This window comes from Parambassis ranga, chromosome 19 (assembly GCF_900634625.1).
Source record: "Parambassis ranga chromosome 19, fParRan2.1, whole genome shotgun sequence".
In the NCBI taxonomy this organism is placed as follows: domain Eukaryota; kingdom Metazoa; phylum Chordata; class Actinopteri; family Ambassidae; genus Parambassis; species Parambassis ranga.
Window position 1 is genome coordinate 16,092,126 of NC_041039.1, and position 21,529 is coordinate 16,113,654.

The 21,529-nt window shown below is 40.9% G+C and overlaps 1 protein-coding gene across 2 annotated transcripts; it reads left to right on the forward strand.

Moving 5' to 3' along the window:
* The first annotated feature begins 441 nt into the window (after window positions 1-441).
* sema3e (sema domain, immunoglobulin domain (Ig), short basic domain, secreted, (semaphorin) 3E) lies at window positions 442-21,518 on the forward strand. 2 transcript variants are annotated; one of them, XM_028430851.1, is made up of 17 exons: window positions 442-1,560; window positions 11,300-11,460; window positions 11,596-11,655; window positions 12,534-12,653; window positions 14,325-14,418; window positions 14,624-14,740; window positions 15,049-15,191; window positions 15,311-15,425; window positions 15,654-15,723; window positions 15,803-15,947; window positions 16,262-16,484; window positions 16,998-17,089; window positions 17,455-17,496; window positions 17,716-17,882; window positions 18,193-18,263; window positions 18,480-18,613; window positions 19,411-21,518. In XM_028430851.1, exons 1-17 carry the CDS (start codon window positions 1,428-1,430, stop codon window positions 19,903-19,905), a joined length of 2,382 nt encoding a protein of 793 aa, XP_028286652.1. In that variant the 5' UTR covers window positions 442-1,427; the 3' UTR covers window positions 19,906-21,518. The 2 variants fall into 2 exon arrangements, with proteins under 2 accessions (XP_028286652.1, XP_028286653.1); XM_028430852.1 differs by having other exon boundaries at window positions 18,196-18,263.
* Window positions 21,519-21,529: the final 11 nt, after the last annotated feature.

Below are 21,529 nucleotides of genomic sequence, written 5' to 3' on the forward strand. Positions count from 1 at the left end.
AAAGGAGAGTGCGCACAACACATGGACACACTAATAACTAGGTTTTAGAGAACTGAGCAGTGTGAGAGATGGGGAGGTGGATAAACAGAAGGAGAGATAAAATGAGCAGGAAGGAGAAAACCTCCATCAAAGAAACCCTGTAAATGAAAATCCATGGTAACAGTGATGATGACTATCCACATGGAAACAAGCACAAAGAGGGAAATAATTGAAAATGAAAGAAGTGCCAGTTAACCTTGGCTGAGGTCCATGTTAATGCAGCCAGGGTGGGAGCTAAAAGAAGCTAGTGAAGAAGGAGGAGAGGCCGTGTGTAGGGAGAAGCGAGGGGGGGTGGTCTGTGGAGTGACATGAGAGGCAGTATTTCTTAGAGGAGGGGAAAGTCTTACTGAGGCTGCCTGGGAGACACAGCACACTTAATCCAGCTGCCTGGAGGGAGGCAGGGATCTCAAGACACTCTAGAGGAAGGAGCGGGCAATTTTCAGCTCTTTAACTGATACACATTCCTCACACACTCACACAGGCTGACTCATGCACCACACCGAGGCAGGTGGCCTCTGCCCAGATCAGTAGCTGTGGTAGAACCCATCTTAACTGACTCGCAGAGGTTTGAGCTGAGGTTTGGATCCTCCCTGACTGTTGGAGCATGAGCAGAGTTAGGAGCTGAAGCTTCACTTTCTTCCTCAGTGCAGAGAGAGAGAGAGAGAGAGAGAGAGAGACCGCACGCCAGACACGAGGCTCTCCACTCCTCCCCTCTTCCACTCTGCCTTTTCCTGGGCTCCCGTCCAGAGAATGACTGGCTCCAGTGGACCCAAGAGGAGGAACACAGACTGAAGATACAGTGCAGCAGCTCCAGCTCTGCCTTCCTGCTTGCCTGCCTGCCTGCCTGCTGGGACAGACCAATGCTTTGGGGGTTTTACAAATTAGCAGCTTCAACACCTTTAAGGGATTCATAGATGTGATTTTTTTTTTTAAATTTTCACTTTTTTGTTCATTAGATCAGAAAGAGTGGATCTAAGCTGTGCACACAGACAGATAAACAAACAGACGGACTGACATATGGACAGAGAGCAGTGAGCACTGCGGCGTGAATGTAGCAACTGGACTTCTCTTCTCCTTGGTTACTAAGACCAAACAAGGATAATAGCCAAAGCACTATCCTGTCCACTGAGGTAGTGGGTGGATGCCGCTTTCAGCAGACAGCTATAGGGGAAAGGCAGAGGCTGTATAGAGGCTGTACAGATACATTCACTTGATCCACACTGTGGTGATCATTAGAAAATGGACTGTTACCTACAAGAAGACTCTTGCTGGACATTGAAGACTACCTTGTATTGAACACAGTTCAAGGAAGTTGTCAAGCAAAGACCTGTGGACTTTGGTGCTCATGCTAAGTGGACTTAGATGGTTTCTAACTAGATGAATGTAGAATGAGTGTCTCAGTGATGATGGCAGCGTGCATAAGGACTGTGTATCTGTCACTGATGCTGCTGTATCTTGTTCTGCTGGGCATGACTCACACAGCACACAGCATCTACCCAAGGATACGGCTCTCCCACAAAGGTAAGAAAATACCTAGTGTGTGTTTGTGCTGCATGTATATGAAAGGGAGAGACAGTTGCTGTGTAAATTGATATTGGCAATAGAAACTAGCTCCCTCTTTGGGCTGCTTTTATTGCACATCAGCAATGACAGGTGTAACAATTGTATTTTTTTTCTACACAAACATAGGCCCTGTTTCTAAATTGTTGTGTTAATCTATTTTATCAAGTAGTTTTAATATTTGTAGATCATTACAATTTATCTACAATAGATTTTACAAATGTATACAAAATGATGCGTAAAGTCAAACAAGAAGTCGTTTGATGAAACATACAAACACTGTAATACACCATTCAGGATTTAATTTTAGTCTGTTTAAAAAAAGAGTTGGATCCAAAACAGGGTGTCTTCTGCTAAACGCACTTTTTTTCCCACCCACTGTTGACATTAAAGGAGCCTCCTTGTAGTTTGTTTTGGTCCCTCAGCTATGGTGACTGAAAATTCACAAAGTGGCTTTCTCTTGTGCCATAGTGGCAGAGCGATGGAATAGTTTTTTGGGGGTTTTTTGTTTTTTTTTTTTTAGTATGGTGATGTGCCTGTGAGAAAAATGTTTGTGTGTGTGTGTGTTTACTGTATGTGTGTGGGAGTGTGTGTGTGTGTGTGTTTACTGTGTGTGGGTGTGTGGATGTGCATGCACTGGTATGCAGACTGATTGTTGTTGTGTGTCTCTGGGACAATAATGAGGGTCTTATCTCTGCAGATAAAAACTCTTGAGTAAACATCGCCTTTTCCTCACAGTTTCTTTGATCTCTATAGCAACAGAAGGTGATGATTCCACATAAGCCTGTTAGTCATGGTTGAAAATAGGTGTGGAATTTGGATAGTCAATAGATCATATATTCTTATGATATATAAGGGTTCGTCACTAGAAAGGTACCATGTCCTAAATAAAAGGATAATGGATACTAGTGGTTGGGATTGTTGGCTACACTAAAATTGTTATAAATAAAAAAAATCACTGCGGTTTAACTCTTATATCATAAATGCCACATTACTATCATTATAATCGTGACTTTCAATTCCAATTCATTACCTGCCTGAGGGGAGCACAGACCCAGTGATTGGCATGCCATCTCTCTCCCTCCTCCAATGCGTGTTCTGGCTAGCACTCAGCTCTATGAAAAGGCTGCAGTTGGATCCTATCATTATGGAATGAAAAACATCTAAGTCCTAATATATGCCTCATGGGCTCTGCCAGCGATTTTTTTTGCCCACACCCTGAAGTTCACACAAACATACACATGCACATAGACAGACACATGCACAAGCGGAATAGTGTGAATTCTTCACAAGCCGATGACTTGGATGCAGTTCAGGGAGAACGAGAGGGTTGTGGTTTTAACTATTCACCCTAAGGACTGTGAAAATATTACCACAGCATCTGGTATCAGCAAAGATGGAAAAATAAATCTGCTCATTGAGAGAAGGATTGATAAGGGGAAGGAAAATTTAATAATATCAGTAGTGAATTATTTTTATCCTGCTTCTGGTCAGATGGGCAGATACAGAGTGTGGGATCAATAAAAAGCTCAATAAAATATAGGATCAGTTTTCTTGTGGTTTCTGGGAGTGAATTCCTTTGGGCGCATTATCATGTGTTTCAAGGATGACCTTACCACCATATGCATGCTTTGATGTCAGTCACACTTCGCACATGTTGTGAAAGCATTATTCGCCATTTCTTTTTCATCTGTTCCTCGTGTTCTACTCTGGACTTCTGGGCCAGTGAAGATTTCTCCAAATGCATTTCATTCACTTTCATCCCAGTCATCCTTTCATTTGCTTACATCCCCAGTTAATTCTGGCTTGTTAGCTAAATCACACACAAGTATTGAGTTACAAATACTGACTCTGGGCTGTCTTTATAAAGACTTGACCCCAATCACTGGCGGCACAGTATTTCAACACAGACTATAATGCACCTCGATTGCTTGGACATTTGGGGCAATCATCCCCCAAATCCTGGTTTATTTTACATAGAAACGCCCCTGCAGGGTGGTACGCTCACTGTAGAACAGCAATAAAAATATTTGTCTTATAATGTTTTTGTGCCTTTAGACACAAATTCACTTGGATTTGTATCAGTCAAGGCCCATGGCAGCAGCTTATTTTTGATCTGCACGCCTGTGGAGTAAAATGAAAGCTCTTGTTTCAGGACAACCATCAATTTTGCTGCTAATGAAGCTGTTGGGCAGCTTGTTCATGTCAGGATGTCAGCAGGCTGCAGGTAGGTAGCTCAGACTTATTTTGCTGCTTTCACGGCACTGCTATCATTGCTCGGCTTACGCTGCAGAGAGTGTGATACAGCAGGTTTCATAATTGCAATGACCTAATCAATCCAAAGTCACTTCTAAAAACTGCAGAGTTTTAAAAGTCAGCTAATTTAGTAATTAGACTTACTCTGTGCTAACTTCAGACGGGTGACGGAGGTATGTTGCACATTCAGTTCCTATTAAATCCGTCCTGTCAGATCTTTTTTGGCTAAATCGCCATAATGCATTCCTGGTTTAGTGAAGCATGAAGAATTCCCTCCAGCCACTTAATGGATACCTGTCCAGAACTGCTTTAGCTATATGGACTAACACAAATATGCTGACAAAAATAGAACAAAATAGTGTTTAAAGATAAATAGATGTTTCTCAAACTATTAAAAAATGACTTGAATTGTCAGGGTGTATGTCTGAGTTTACTAAAACAGTTCATGAGAGCGCTTATTAAAAACATGTGGAATAAAACAGTGTGACCATTTTAAAATAATTAAATTAACCAGGCACTCGCCTTGCAGTCTGCCAAGGACATTTTCCCCTGAAAAGTCATAATGATTTAGTAACATAAATATTTTTCTTAAGGTCTGTGAAGGTGAATAAAGTTATCTAATGATGTTAAGATATTCTGGCAGGGTTACAGTATAGGCTCACTTATATAAATAAACACATGCTTTCTATGCTTTTTAGTTGAATGTTTACCTCATTTTAAACAAAAGACAGACAGATGAAGGCTGGCTTGAATTTATACTGCTTTATACTGCATTAGTGAATGAGGTATGAATAAATTATATATATATATATATATATATATATATATATATATATATATATATATATGGGTCATAGGTGGAGAATTGCTAATCTGTTTCTTCAGTGTGGTGCTAAGGTACGAGTGACAACACAGATTACTCAGGTAGCAATTACTGATGTATGAAACCCCCCCTTTTGAACTATAATTTCAGACCTTGCTCTCCAGACAAGAAAAAGCTCTCTCTATGGATTTTCCAACCTTGAAATGATGTGGCTGTAGGTGACTTTCTTCTCAGGGTAAGAAGGGAAATACCAGTATGACCTAGAGTGCTGTCTGCCTGAATTAAATAAGGTGGGGATTTTTTTCTACTTAGGGCTAATGTGGTAATTGAGGAGTTCCATTAACTTTCTTCCGTCTACTTGTGAAGAGACCCATAATTAACATTTACCACATTGAGTTGTTGGGCAGTCAAACAGTAGACCTGAAATCAAACTGCTGTAAAAACAGTACGGTGCTATTTAGATAAATCACACCTTTTAGGTCAGCAAAGGATAAGGGATAGTTTTTCAGCCTCCTTCCCTCCACACTCACCTTTCTCATTTTGTCTGTGTACATCTCAGCGTCATTTTCTCTCCCATTGTGCTATGAGTGTGCTCTCCAGTTCATTAATGAGATGTCCAGAGGGGAAGGCAGCTGGTGAAAATCTAATATCCTTTCTGACCTTTCCCAGTAAAGGGACCGGGGAGAGGAGACGAGTTAAGTTTGTAACACAGGGAAAAGAGAGGGGATGAAGATTGTCTAAGTCTTCAGAGACTAAGCTGCAACGATATTACACGGAGGAAAAAAAGAGGGATGAAGGATGACCAGAATGAGCACTTAAGACACAAAGTTGCCGAGTCGTCATTGTTTATTAAAGACTAATAAACGAGGGGAAGGTCTTCTCTCTTACATGCTGCCAGAATGTGGGAGAACTATCCAATGTAATAGGTTCTATAAGCTTATAAAATATATAGAGCACATATGGGCACATATAGGAAAAAAAAACTAGGTTCCAAATTTAGTTTCTTATGCTGCTGTTAAAAAAGATCAGTGACAAACACTAATAGCTACTACTAACCACATCAATGTTACTCCATGGTATTCACCTTAGTAAAAAAAAAAAGAAAAAAAATGAAGGGAAAAGAAAAAAAAGGGGAAAAAAAACATTGTTTTACGAAACTATGCAAGTATCATATATTTCTGATAACTTCAATCCCATCACCAAACCTAAGAAGTGTTTCCGCACTTGAACACCAGTTCAGGTTAAAGCAGACTTTTTTACAAGCCAAACTCCTCCCATCTGCAACAAGAATCTCTACCATGTTCTTGGTACCATGAAGATAATTACTGAGTCACAGGAGGATGATAGATATGTAAATTCTAGTTGTCTTATGGCCTTTCTACACTGTGCGATTTTTAGCGATCTTATAAGACCATTGCATGACACACTATGCAACGTGAATCTAATAAACTTTGGTACGATCGCCAAGTTTGGTGCATGCACATTGTGCCATGACCATTTACTGAATCGCAGGCGATCACAGGTTACGTCGTACGTCAACATGCGAAGAGGAGGAAGACGTGGATGCGGAGTGACAGGTCGTAGCAGCTGTCACACTGTGAGTCAGTCATCCTAAATTTCTGACACCGCTAGAATTTTATCTCAGCTTATCTTTGGTTGCAAGACGCTGACAATGGCCGCCGTGGAACCTGTCTCATAGTGCGATGTAAGACCACCGGTTTAGAGCCACGACCAAAAATATATCCACGATTCTCCTACAATGCTCGTCTTTCGTCTGCGACAGCCCAAAATCGCACAGTGTAAACCGGGCATTAGTCACCTTCAAAAATCTTGTATCTGCATCTAAGACAGCAATTATTCCCCTAATTGCTCTCTTAAGCTGAGCTTAAGCTTTTATCCCTGTAGGCTAAGCTTGCCCCATTGTCACACCAGATTCTGTGACCAATTAGAGAATACACATGAATACACATGTGCACACATAGCTTGTGCCAGAAGGGGGAGTCTAGAGTTCTGCACTGCAGCTTTAAAGATATTTCAATAAAATGCATGATTTATTCCATGCAAATAAAAGTTGATATGGAAATCATTTGAAGCTTTATGGGGCTTTGGCATACGTCTACATACTGTCACACTGTAGAGTTGGTTCATTTTGGCTCCACATACAGTGTGGAGGCTTTAATTAAATGTCAGTCAAAAAGCACTCTCATTTACTCTGAAAACATGTCACCACTGATGACATATGTATGTGCATACCTGCAGTATTTAATGAAGAAGTGTCAGTTTCTGGTGCTTTCTTGATTTACAACATTAGGTTACATCCTGTCACTATTACAGAGAAGCACACTTTTCTCTCTCTCTTTTATCCTGCATGTGGATTTCATTTTGTTCGGTGACATCATCCCCCTCACATGAGGGGATATAGGAACACAAGGCTGTATACCGACAGTGGCCTAGCACCCCAGTTCTTCAGATCCTGACCCTGGCAGCAGCTCCACAGTTTCACTCACAGGCTTTGAGGGCACAAGGAGAACAGACTCTCTCTTCCCCAGCTCACTCATATAACTCTCTTTGTTTCTGTCCCATTACTCACTGACCGAATGTATATGCTTATTTCACTGGAAACATGAGACTGTCTATGTGACAAATTTAATTTCTGACATAAAATGCATGCTTAGCACCGGCAATAGATCAAATTATGATAGCAAATTTAATTTCTTTCCTGAGGCATGTTTTTATCATTTCCTGTGTGCTCTTTGCTTGCTTTATTTGCCTAAACATGAATTGCAGTTAGGACCTATAAAAACAAAATAGGATGCCGCAGCGCGCGCGCACACACACACACACACACACACACACACACTATACTCTGCTGTGCAGCAAAACAGTGTTTCTATACATGGACAAAGAGGAGAAATCACAAAGTTTATTTTGATTTCATAGGCATCTCTCAGCACTCCTCAGACAACTGATGAAAGTGTCTGTCTTAAGGGAGTCACTTTTCTCTGTGTTTCCATTTGAAGTAGGATCACAGTAGGGCCATGTGTCTCCCTTGCTCAGCTGCTGATTGAGAAACATCCTCCTCATCCTCAGAGATGGTATAAGCAAGAGAGAAAGGAAACAGAGAGAGAGAGAGGTATGGGGAATGTGGAAATTCCCTCTCTCATTTTCAGCCTGAGCGGGGACTGGCATATATAATGAGAGAGGAGAAACCTTGAAAACACTGCTCTGAAGCGCCTCTCAGTGTCTCATTGTAATCAGGAGATCCACCAATTGTAATTTAGGAACTTTAATTACCTATAATTATTATAATCAATGCGTTTTTTTTTCTGTAAACATGACTACAGTTTTTTTGTTTTGAATCGCTTGCATTTGTGAAGAGTGTACGTGACATGTCTTCTTTCTTTCTTTTTACACATGTAAACAAAGTCACAAAATGAAATGTATCTGTGTTCGTGCATGTGCGTGGTTGCTCTATGTATGTATGTATGTTGCCTTGTGCGCGTATAAATCAGCTGCCACTCATCATTATTGACAACGACATGTGAAAAGTGGATGGAAAAAATGGGTTTGACTTATGCACTGTTTATTCCGTCACTTTAAATAGCTGTCTAAGTCTGTCATATAAATGAGCGGAATAGCAAGTTTAACTTCACATGGAGAAGGAGCTGATTGTTTGAGAGCCAGTGTTGAAAAGCTCAGCTAGAGTCTGAGAGAGAGCACAGATAGAGACATCTGTGTGTGAAAGACAGGGGAAATAAAAACGTCCAAGTTGTGTGTGTGTGTGTGTGTGTGTGTGTGTGTGTGTGTGTGTGTGTGTGTGTGTGTGTGTGTGTGTGTGTGTGTGTGTGTGTGTGTGTGTGTGTGTGGATTAGATAATTACAGGAAGCATGTCTGAGCCCTGGCAGAACAGCACTGCCACATCCCCTCCGTCTCTGCCACCTAACCACCCAAGATCTAATGCTGCTCAAACAAACAGTTAGTTGTCTCCAACATAGAGATCTTAATAGCAACAAAATATACACAACTTACCAACTCCTCTGTGAATACCTTATCCCATTTCATTTTAAACAACTTAAATGTTCCACAAAGTGGAGCGCTGTTGCTATGAGTGATCTAAAAAAAATAGAACAGTCTCTCCTTCTATCTTCAGATCAAGTATCTCTAAAAATATACAGACGCTAGAAAAATAAATCACACAATTACCCCCCTGCAGCCCCAGGATGTAGAGACTGAAAGATTGGTAACCCCGTTTCTAAAAGCAATGTGAGCATTTAAAACAGAAAACATTTTAAATCTAGAATGTGAAATGTTTTTGGGCAAATAAAGATGGCAAAAACTTGTGTAATGCTTATAAAAAGTGGACCATCCAAAACACCCAAAAGACATAAATAGGTCAGTTGGCTACAGTCCCAGACTGGTATCACAGAAAAATCATATGGATAACACAGTAATCTCTTGAATCACTGTGTGTGTTATTTCTACACATTTTTATTTCATTTTATGCTACTTCAGTTTTCAGTAACTTGCACTGACATATCGTCACCTTGGCAGAAGGGGCCAGTTTTCTTTTTAAATTGTGTTTAATATTATGAATGTGTGGTGTGTTTTAAGACAAACCAAGATCTTTATCTAACTCCTAATGCCTAACCCCGAGCCCCAGTGAAAATGAAACTTTACTGCAGGTGAAAAACAAAACTTAACTACAAGTAAAAGAAAACCCTGGGCTGCTAGGTGAAAGGTCACATATACCATTACTATCTACAGCCTTCTCTATGCAAACTTTTTTGTTGCTACATGTTTCTGTGATTGGGTGATATATTGGATGGCTTCTGCCAATACGCCACAAATGTTCTGCCAGAAATGGTGTGAAATAACACTCGAGTAGCTTAAAATATGAGTTGATGAAGGTGAAACAGTCTGATTATGTATTCAAAGAAAATAGTTATGTCATTCAGTTACCATTTTTCAACATTAAGTAACAAAGCCTTGGTGATTTCATCATCAATAGATGATAGGCTACCTCATTTCAAAGATTTAGACAACAAAGAGAAATATGGAGACACAGCTGAAAACTCTGTCCTCAAGCAGCACAACTGAATGTGACAGGATTTCATCATGGGTGTCACAACACAGGTTAAGGGGACACTTCTTCAGTAAACTCAATCCAACACTGCATTTTCAAACGCAAGCTAAAGCTCTGCCATACAATGAAGAAACCAGGATCTGGGAATGCAGCTTTCTCGTTGCCTGAGTTCATTTAAAATAAATTGATAGAAAATGACAAACTGTCCTGTGGTCTGACCAATCAGAATGTAAAATATCGTCTCAGGGAAGGCCTTGCTTATTTCAGCAAGATATGCCAAACCACATTCTGCACACAACCACATGGTTCCACAGTAGAGGAGTCTCGATGCTAAACTGTGCTATGTCCAGTCCAGACCTGTCACTCACTGAACACATTTGATTTATTTGCCTTTGGTTTCACAAACTGAAACTTTTCTTTTCTTTTTCTAAATCAGAAGAAAATGCAGCAACAGCATACACTAAATTTTTTTTTTGACAACACAGTTTAGTATCAATGTTCAATATGCACAAGGGGAACCTGCAAAACACATTTTTTTACAACAAACCCTGCCTTATCTGCTTGCATATCTGCCTTTAAGGTCTCAAAAGCACTTCTAACACACACCAGATCCAATTTTTTTCTTTTTACAACCCTTTTGCACCCTTGCAACACATGTTAATGAAAGGCTTTTCATGCCAGTGTAACCCAGAGGAAGAGCATACCTCTGAAGGGTTAAGACTTTTCAAATCCTTCACCCTCAACCCCAGAAAGAAGCTTACAGAGTGCAGGTATGGTGGAACAACCTGTCAAGATCAATGTGGTAGATAAAATGAAGTGTCCATGGGTGGTATGTGTGCTTGCTAACCATCTGTGTCTTCTTGATTCATTGGTATTTGATTAGATGTGACAGACATACCTGCCATGCACTGCTTTTTTATAAAGCAGGATTCAACTCAAGCTAAAGAAAACTGACAAGGAGCGGCAGCTGATCTAGTGTAGGGGCTGATAAAGACACTGGCTCAGTTTCCTGTCTGATAAAAGTGTTTCCCTTCTGTTAAACAAAAGGCTGGAGACTATGTAAATCATATGTATGGCCTTCACATTGATCTTTCCCAGAACCATGACTGCATCAGCCATGATGGAGCTGTGACAAGGCCTAGTCATTACTCTTCCAGCAGTTTATTGATGCCTGTGATGTTTACTTTGAGCTCTCTGTGTGCTCATTTATTTCATGTGGATTTTTAGTGATGTGCAGCGCTGTATTGCCACATGGGAAGCAGAGATGAGAGAGAAAGATAATCCTGATGTGTCTGTCTGATATTCTCCTGGGGACAGCACTGAATCAGAAACATATGTTGCAGACTGCCCTTGGCCACCGGAGCAGTGGGACTCACACACGCAGGTTACCAGAGCCTCCCTTAAATCTCTTTAAGGAGGGTGTTTGGTCAAATTAGATTTTTTAGAACAGGCAAGAAATAAAATGAAAATCCACAGGTTTCTACTGAGCACTTGCAATTCTTTTGTCTCATTCTATCTGCGTGTTGCTTTCTACACAGAACTTTGGCAGCTCAACAGGACCTGGGTTTTCCAGGGACATGGAGCATCTCTTCAACCCCAAACCATGCTGCTGGATGAAGGCCACGAGAGACTTTATGTTGGTGCCAAGAATATTCTGTTTTCCCTTAGCCTGGACCGGGTTAACACACACCCGAGAGAGGTAGCCTTGATGTCATTACTGTCTGAACTCTTAAACGTGTGAGGTCATGGGTTAGCTAAACTAACCATCATATTCTGATGTTTGATCGGCTAAATTAAAGGAGGCAACTGCGCTTGTTTTTTTTTTGTTTTCCAGATCCAGTGGGCAAGTACGGAATCTCAGATAGAGGAGTGTATGATGAAGGGGAGGGAAAAAGTAAGTCCTCCTCTGCAGTAAAATGCTACTGCACATATGGCTGAATACATTCTCAGCTGCACACAGGTAGATAGATCTGTTAAAGAGACAACAAATACTCCTGCACTCATTGACCTTTGTATAACCTGGAATATTGATATTATTGATGATGCAATAAATCCTTGACATTTTTCCATTACACTGGCTTTATGCGGCCTTAAAGGGAAAGACCAGCATTGCAATATTTATCTAAAGTCAATTTATTATCAGTAGATGGTGGCAGGCACATCCATAGACTGGGGAAGCAGACATGACTACAGAAACAAAGCAATGAACTGCTGTGAACTGTGTTTAAAAGAAAAAAGAAAATCAATATCCGTTTAAGTGTCTGCTGAATGTAAAATATTATCAAAGTTTTGCCTTTGTGCCAAGAGCTTTTTCTCTCTTCAATGCCACCAGACTTTATTTGAAAAATAGTCATTTTATGTTGTAGATCATAGAAGTTCATCTGTCCATTTAAACCAAATCACACAATAACCGTCTGAAGAGGGCATAGATCGATATAATGCCTTCAGTTCATCGGCAGAAAGGGTTGTCTGACAGTGGTGATAATATTCTCAATAAAGTGTTTAAACTGATATTGACTGTTTTAGGAGACCTTGGTTGTACGTGGTTAAAAAAACAATGTGGTGCTGACCACAACTTGGTTTCTGTTCCTATCTGCTTCTCCACACTGGCTGTGTCCACACTATACATGATACACTGACTATGGATAAGAACCTCATTCAATCCATCTTCAAAGAAACTCAACTGCCCATTTAATTCTCTCTCACAAACTCTGGCTTGTACGTACCCCACTTAACCTGCACACTTCTTCATTCCCATATCTCTTCCCACAGCCGGAGTGTGCAAACTACCTCAAGGTCTTACAGCAATACAACCAGACCCATCTGCTGGTCTGTGGTACAGGAGCCTTTAACCCCATCTGTGCACTGGTCAAAGTGGGACACACAGTGCAGGTGAGTCCAATTTACTCCAGTAGAGTAAATTTAATTTCACAGTCAGCCAGAAAATGTGTAACACATCTCCTGGATACTTCTAATTATGCTATTTCCTTTAATTTATTTAATTGTTCTATATTTATTTTCTGTGGATTTTCACAGCAAAGGACAGTAAACTAATGAACACATCGTAGGTCTTTTAGTTGTATCACATTCGGTCCTCTCCCTCTCTTGACATGGACATAGCCAGAACCTTCTTCAAACTGTTTTTATAATGTTTATCCAGGAGCTCCTCGAAGTGTTAGTACAGCTTGGACTGCTGAGCTGTAAAAACTCTGCACATGCTCCTCAAGCTGGATTTATCCACCCAACAACAAGAACTGATATAAGGTGGAGATGTAAAAGACACCGATTAAGAGAGGAAGGAGTTGTTTTACTCACACAGAGAGAACAGTTTGGCCAAAGTCAGCATCACTACTGTTCAGGGAGAGCAGGCCAGGTGCTGCTTTCTGTACATTTGACTTGACGAAGAAAAATGTTCTCACAGAGGGGTCAATTCAAATAGGTGTGTCAGCTGTCTGTGAGTTAGTGCACACAGGAGTGTCTTGCATGCATAACAGCATACCTGCATACATCAGTGTGAGCATGTTTAGATACAGTAGGACACATATCTCCCAGATGTCAAACACAGAACAGTTCTAGGTGTGTGTTTGTGTGTGTCTGGGGTGTATTTAGAAAGAGAGAGAGGAGAGTGGTTTCCACCCTGCATTCCGATGCTGGTCCAGCAGGTCAAATAGACCAGTCACAGCTTCCAAACAGGAACCACATTCAACCATCACTCAAATCATTGGAATGCTCATGGCTGAGCAAAAAAAAAAGGATCAGATATAGCTAATTTATAGTACGCCACAGACAGGCCTCTCCACCACAATAACATAAGTATTATGGATTGCATATATGAAGATTAACTTTAGCCTACATTTACAAATAAATAAATATTTATATTACAATAAACTATTGTCATTCATCATACTAGTCACAAGCTAACAACTCACCATTTCTCCACACAATAATAACAGGCCATAGTTTAGAGTACTTCATGCAAACTAATATTGATTCTTCCCATTTACGCATTTTCCATTTGGTTTTGATAGATCACTTCATATGATAAATGAGTTCAACCCAGAAACTGCCTTCTGTTACAGTCAAACATTTAGGCAGTAGTCACAGCACAGGAGGGTTCTGTGGCTACTCATAAATCAATGCAGTACCTGACGTCCCCTCTGAACTGCAACATATGAGCTTTGGTTCTGTTGGGACTTCAGGTCTGTGTATATAATTGTGTGCGCGCACATGTGCGTTTCCGTCCCCTGCTGTGCCAGGCAGCAACATCAGAAGAGTAGAAGTTGTGATCTTACTATGATATAAGAGCTGAACAGAGCTGGTTGTACACATCCAGTTAGAAAGTCCTTCATTTTGTCATCCATCACTTCTGGTCTCATCCGTCTTCCCTCCCCCTTCTCATCCATCACTTTCTGATCTCTCCCCTCTCTAATGCATATCTATCTATCTAATCACACATCACCTCCTGGGGGGTTTGTCTGGATTTTGTTGAAGCCTTTAGCTGTACAACACATTTTTATGTGTAAATAACTACCTGCATCTCTGTGTTTTGTGTGTTGTCCTCAGGACAGGCTGTTTGCTTTTGAAGATGACAGCGTGATGAGCGGCAGAGGACGTTGTCCTTATGATCCTAACAGTCCCTGCACTTCCACACTCTCCAGTAAGACATTCATCACAAAAGCAGCAGTTGTGAGATGCATGTTTTCATCTCAGTTAGGTGACATGCCATGTTGTTTCACACTTAGAGGCTTGCTCATTCTGTTGTCTCTGCACTGGTCAATACTGCCATCTAGTGGTCCTTATTATCATGTCACTTTGAATCACAGCCACATGTCCCTCTGTTTCTGTGTTCATGTGCACATTAGGAGGAGAGCTCTATATCGGTCTCTACACTGACTACTGGGAAAATGATGGCGCTTTATGTCGACTTAACAACCAGACCTTCACACGCACGGAACGAAATGACAGGCAGCAGCTCAATGGTTGGTATACATACTGGAAAATGCAAAAATGCAAGGGACTGCTAACAGTTAGACTCACACCTATATCTAAATGGTGCGACTCATTTGGGATGCACTGTGTAAAGCTTTTAAATATATATTTTCGTCCTAAATCTAGCTTTAACCCATCAAATCATTATAATCATCTGGCTCCTTGTGAAAAGGTCAAAAGTATTGTCATTAGCAAAATAACAAATATATGATGCAATCTGATGTATTTCTTTCACTTACTAACTTTTTTGCTTTGTGTTTGACTGCCACTCACATGAAACTATTTCTTTTTCCCGCAGAACCTAAGTTTGTGGGATCAGCAGTTATTCCTGACAACGATGACAGAGATGATGACAAAGTTTACTTCTTTTTCACTGAGCGAGAGGTGGATGCTGAGGGAGTGAACAAGGCTGTTTATACCCGCGTTGGACGAGTGTGTGCGGTGAGAATTGCTAATGCTGTGTAAACGTTTTTTTTTTTTTTTTTTTCCTTGGACACAATCCAGCCAAAGAGAAAGCACTGACAGTGCACTCACAAGCTATATCTGCCTTCATCTCTCAGAATGACCAAGGAGGACAGAGAATGCTGGTGAATAGATGGAGCTCCTTCCTAAAAACTCGTCTCATCTGCTCTGTGGCTGGACCAAATGGGATTGATACACATTTTGATGATCTTGGTAGGGATGCAACAAAACATATTAAGTGCCAATTTTTTGTCATGCACTCCCATGGCAGTGTCACAAGTTTAAAGTTAATCTAAAATAAATGTGATTTTTGAAGACTTCCAAAGTCATTTATTGACAATTACATTGTCTTACATCAAGCTGTCAAAGCTGCACTTACAGGAGTATCTGTGCTGCACTGTAGCCTCAGTATACTAACTTTCTTCTGCCTTTGTGTTTCAGAGGACTTGTTTGTGCTCAGTACCAAGGATGATAAAAACCCAGAAATCTTTGGCCTCTTTAGCACTACAAGGTGAGCAGAGAATGACGTCAGCTTTTCTCGACAGACTTTTGTCATCCATCAAATCACTCATTACAATCTTCCTTTGCAGTGCGGTGTTTAAAGGCTATGCAGTGTGTGTATATCACATGGAGGACATCAGAGCGGCCTTCAATGGTCCATTTGCCTACCGAGAGAGACCTGAGCATCACTGGACACCTTATGAGGACAAAGTCCCCTACCCTCGACCCGGATCGGTGAGCCTTATGTTCTAAATAAATAATGTTTATGAGATTTAATTAGCAGATTGCTCAACATTATTCATTTGGAGACAGCACTCTCCCTGCATCCACGACAGATGTCCTTTGTAAGGGACAGTGTTAATAGAATGTAGGGCAGCTGGTGTGAATGTCAGCAGTGTTGTAGCTACCTCAGCAGGTCACGCAGGGACAGTCTAAGCCTTCATGTCAGCTTTTTTTTTTTACACTGCACACAGTGCTGACATCATGAAGAGTCTGCTTTTGTCTTTGTCTCCTCCTCTTAATTTCACATTGCATCACTCCTTTTACAGTGTGCCAGCCAAGTGAACGGCGGTGGTTTTTCCAGCTCTAAGGAGTTTCCTGATGAGGTGCTGCGCTTTGTGCGTTCTCATCCTGCAATGTATCGTCCAGTCCTTCCACAGCATCACAGACCTGTCCTGCTGCAGACAGAGCCAGGCAGAAAGCTGACTCAGATTGCAGTAGACAGAGTCCAAGCCCAGGACGGACACTACCATGTTCTCTACATCGGCACCGGTATACATTCTGTTTCATATGGAATGCAAAATTGAAAATTAAAGACTCAAAACAGTCTGCTGACCAGGCTGCATAATTACAAATGAGATATTGATAGCTCAGAAGCATAAAAAGGTGCAGTGACTGATTACAAGTGGAGCGAAGTCAAATGACTGCAAGATCTCCATGTTAGAACAAAAACAAACCCTTTAGACAGTCAGCTCTACCATTAATTCTGCTGTCCAGCTGTCAGCTTTGACTATTGTTGCAGTTAGTATGTTATTATATTGTCTAGCTGTCTGTCAACACGATTATCAAGAAGTTAGAATTATGGGCAAAAACACAGCTCTTTGGGCAGCACTAGTCCCTCAAATGGTACTGTGTAGCTGATGAGCATACATATCAGTAGATATCTGCAGTACAATAGAGATGCTATTTTCTGCACAGACTTTGTGACAAACTGGACATTTAAGGCTGAATTTATATGATCACCTGTATATTTTTTGTGTAAGCAGCGATGTCTTTTTTCATTAGATGACTCAGTGGTACTGAAATTTATCACCATCTACAACAAAGACACAGACACTATGGAGGAGGTGCTGCTGGAAGAGCTGCAAGTATTCAAGGTACTCTATTTCTGGCTACAAAATATGAAAGCAAAGTAGACTTAGTTTCTGAGTGAATGCTGCATTTCATTGCATATCATAGTTTGATGTCGCTGCAGTCACACCATTAGAAATAATCTTTTGCTCTAACTTGCTTGTTACATCATCAGAAGGGCACAAAATCATTGTGAAGTCAGCCTTCACATAGATCTTCACACTGATTAGAATACTTGATCCATTTAGATCAGTTATATTTGGTCTGCAAGCAGTAGGGGCTGCCATTTGAATTAAAACTGGATTTGAGATGGATAAAGGCATGACATAACTTAATGTCACTGCAACGGCCCACTGATTTTTTGTAATAGTAACATGTTTTCCATTTACAGATGCCAGCACCAATAAGAGAAATCCTCATATCACCTAAAAGGGTAAATACAAGTCTGAATAACTGCTGTTTTTTCCCTGCAGTTCTGTTGTTTAGCCACAAGATGATAACATTGCAACACTCTGTATTACGCTGCATTGACATAATCAAGATGCACAATAGCTGACCTGTAGACAGTTAGATAAAAAAAAAAGCAGAATTAAAATGTGAATAGTTATTCCAATGCTTATACTAATGGACTAATGCATTTTTGAATTCATAGCAACAACTCTATGTGGGGTCAGAAGTGGGTGTTGCCCAGGTCAGACTCCATCAGTGTGCCCTCTATGGTTCTGAATGTGCGGACTGTTGTCTGGCTAGAGATCCCTATTGCGCCTGGGATGGTCTCACCTGCTCTAGATATTACCCTGCGGGAGTCTACACCAAGAGGTAACAGCACACATTACAAGATGGAACCCTTCTCTGCTGCAGATGTTCTAGTGCGATATCAGCTGTTCACACCTTTCACAGTAGACTTCCTTGCTCTGAAAGTCACAATGCTCCGAGGCTGGATTTACCAAGTCATTATTGCAAGCACTGAGAGACATGACAACCAGGTGTTATGTAATGTCTATCAGTATGCACTTGATCACCTCCTTCCCTTCCTGTCTTTCTCTCACTCTTTCCTTTCACCCATCTCTCGCACTTTCATCACATGTTCAAAATGACTCCCTCATTGCCTCCCTTTCTCCCTTCTTAGCAGGCGATTCAGGCGGCAGGATGTTCGCCATGGCAACGCCGTCCAGCTGTGCAATGGGCTGCAAATTGATGGTTAGTGTATAAAATGACTTTGGAATGTGTGTGTGTACATGCGTGTGTGTGCGCATTTGTGTGTATTTACTGGCAAGCCATAAAGACTGCAGTGTGATATGAACTCTCCATGTGTGGTTGGCACAACAATCTATTGTACATTTGCCAACTAATGAAAGGTCACTGTGGTTCACCACCATCTTTCTTGCCTCACTGTCTTTTATGATGTGTGTGCAGATGAAAAATGGCAGAGAGCTGAGGAGAGGTTTGTGTACAGTGTGGAGAGCAATAGCACTTTACTGGAATGTGTCCCCCGGTCACTTCAGGCCAAGGTACTCTGGTTCTTACAGAAAGAAGAAGAGAGACATGAGGTGAGTTTGACTCACTTAAAATATAACTAAATACATTAAAAGGTTTTGTTACAAATAGGAGGCTCAATTTTTTAAATGATTATGCAAAGTAGTGTTTTTTATAATTTTTTTTTCCCTCAGAGCTTACCACCCAAGAAGGACATGGGGCTACACTAGGGGAGGGTTGTCATGACTACATAAACTACATAAAAATAGGTCATACTATTATAAGGCCATACTGTAGCTAGTACAAAAAAATTATTCTTCATGGGATGCTGACAAAGTTTCAGCGCACAAATCTGCCCAATTCACCCTATTGGTGCCCCTCAGAGTACATCCTCCTTCTCCAAAGACATAGGGCTAATGTTGGAATAGACTATACTGAAAAGTGAATCGTCCTCTCCCATCTTTAAGTCACAAACTTAACACTCAACCCTCATACAGACCATCAGCATCACAAACAACATTCTATAAGGAGTGGAAAAGGACACTTCACCCCCACATATCTAAAAATCTTGCTATTCTATTACCAACTGTGTGTGAATAGATTTAAATATTTATGTCTTTTTAGTTAAACTTACAGTGTATGCCAAGTGTAATTCACCTCACAGTACCTGCAGTAATCATTGTATTGAGTGAGCTATTAAAGCGCTTAATTTATCCTTAACTCGGGCTTTGGATTTCCTTAATTAAAATCCCTCTTGGGAGACGAACAAGGCAGCAGTGCTACAAATGTCTGAATTTCTAGCCTTAAACACGGACTAAATACAGTAAGTGGTCTGAGAAATAGGTTTTCTTTCTTTTTTTCCTTCATGTAGGTTCGAGGTGATGAGCGGGTTATTATGACCTCCCACGGGCTGCTGTTCTTACGTGTGAAAAGCTCTGATGCTGGTGTGTATGTGTGCCAGACTGTGGAACACGGATACGTGCACACATTGTTACGTGTCACTCTGCACGTGCTCAGAGGGGAGAGGGTGGAGTCAGCAATGACTAGAAATGGTGATGAAGAAAAAGCTGCAGTTCAATGCCACGCATCCATCGGCCCCTCACCAGGCCCTAGCATCAGCCCCAGGTCTCTGGGGCAACCATCAGTCCCAGGCCAACACTCCAAGCTCTGGTACAAGGACTTCCTCCAGCTGATTGGCTATGGAGATGCTCAGAGAGTAGAGGAGTACTGTGAGAGAGTGTGGTGCTCTGATAAGAAACGTAAAAAGATCAAAAGGAAGTATGGTCCTCTGGGTGGTGAAAAGAGAGGAAAAGGGAGGGGGGACGAGAACTCCCACAGAGCTCCCAGGCACACCTTGGTCACCTGAAGAGAACAGAGACTGACTGCACATATGTATACCACACACACAAACACACTCACAGACACACACACAGACAGTCTAAAGGTCAGCTTCACTCAGTGTTTGCACCATATAAAAGGTTTTCACTTTGCTATCAACAAGATAAACAATAGTAGCAGTTTGCCACATTATTGTAGCTACATTCATCTCTAGCAGTTGTCTTGTAACCGCTAAATTCTTTAACTTTTTTTTTTTAATTTAGCGATTTGCCGAAAAGATTTTTGCCTTTTCTTGTACGTTCTTATATGTGATGTAGACTTATTATCTGGTGCAGACCCTGGTTCAACACAAATGTCAGTGTCAGTACAGAGCAGAGACCTCGGGGACAGATGGACAACAGATTAAGCAATGTTGCGTCTGATCAGCTCCTGTGGACTGAACCAACCCGACCCAGCTGTCAATCAAAACGCACACAGAGACTGCTTTATTAGACCTCTGCTTCACTTCTCATTCAGTAGTAAAATATGACAACCTCTTACTGCATCTGTTATGAGGAAAAACAACTATGTTAATGCTAATTGCCTTCTTATCTTTCTTTTTTGGTACTATGGTAAATTATTTTTTACTTTGTCTTATTTAGCTGTTTAGATGTCATAAACTGGAAAATGTGTTTTTGTTTTTGTACAGTGGAAAAAAAATGCTAATGCGTTAGAGTACTGCTAATTTGATTACTGCATTCATGGCTTTGGGGGTTACATGGTTACAATGGCCACAATGAAAAGATGTTGCTATGCCACTATAATGGATATTTGAGGCATGTTTTAATTATAGTTATGCCCTCAAAGAAAATCATTACTATTTAAGCACTTGTAAAACCTGTTAAAGTAGATGTAAAGTGGTCCTGTCAGTGGATATTCTTGTTGCTGTAAGTGTCTACATTTACATCTACAATTGTGATCAAATGTACCAGCAGTATTGTGTGTATTGCATATTGTATTTATCTAAAATTAAGGGTGGTCTCTGCGTGCACATCGGGTAGCTATGTTCAGAAACCCCTCCTTCTCACCTTTCTTTCTCCCTTACTCTTTCTACTATTACCCTTTATTTCCTTGTCCTCCCCACCCTTACCTCTTTGTTTGCAGATGGGATTCATACACACCACCACAAGCAGCAACACACAACACCACATATCCCCCTTACTTGACAAAATAAAAGACTAATAAATGTAAGGGTGATCATCCAAGCATGTCATCAGCAAATCTGATGAGTCAGTCTTATAATTATTGAGTTAATACAATCTAGTGTTGCAGTGAAATGCACTGTATTTGTTGTGCATTCCTCCTTTGTTTTTAATGTTGTGCATTATTTATTTCCTAATGTTGTCACTTTATTATTTTGAACCTGTTGTCTATGTGCTGGAAATAGCCACTTCTTCTCTATCCAGGCCTTGCCTTCTCCCCCCTATTCTCCTTGCATATCCTTCAGCTAAGACTTAGAATGAAAATGTTGTGTCTGCTATGCCCCTTATAAACTCCTGCCATTAAAAAAAGACGGACCATCCATCCATGGTGTCACCTCTGTGGTTTAGCCATCAATAATGACAAAGTATACTCTGAGCATGCAAAGACGCACACACACACACAGACCACAC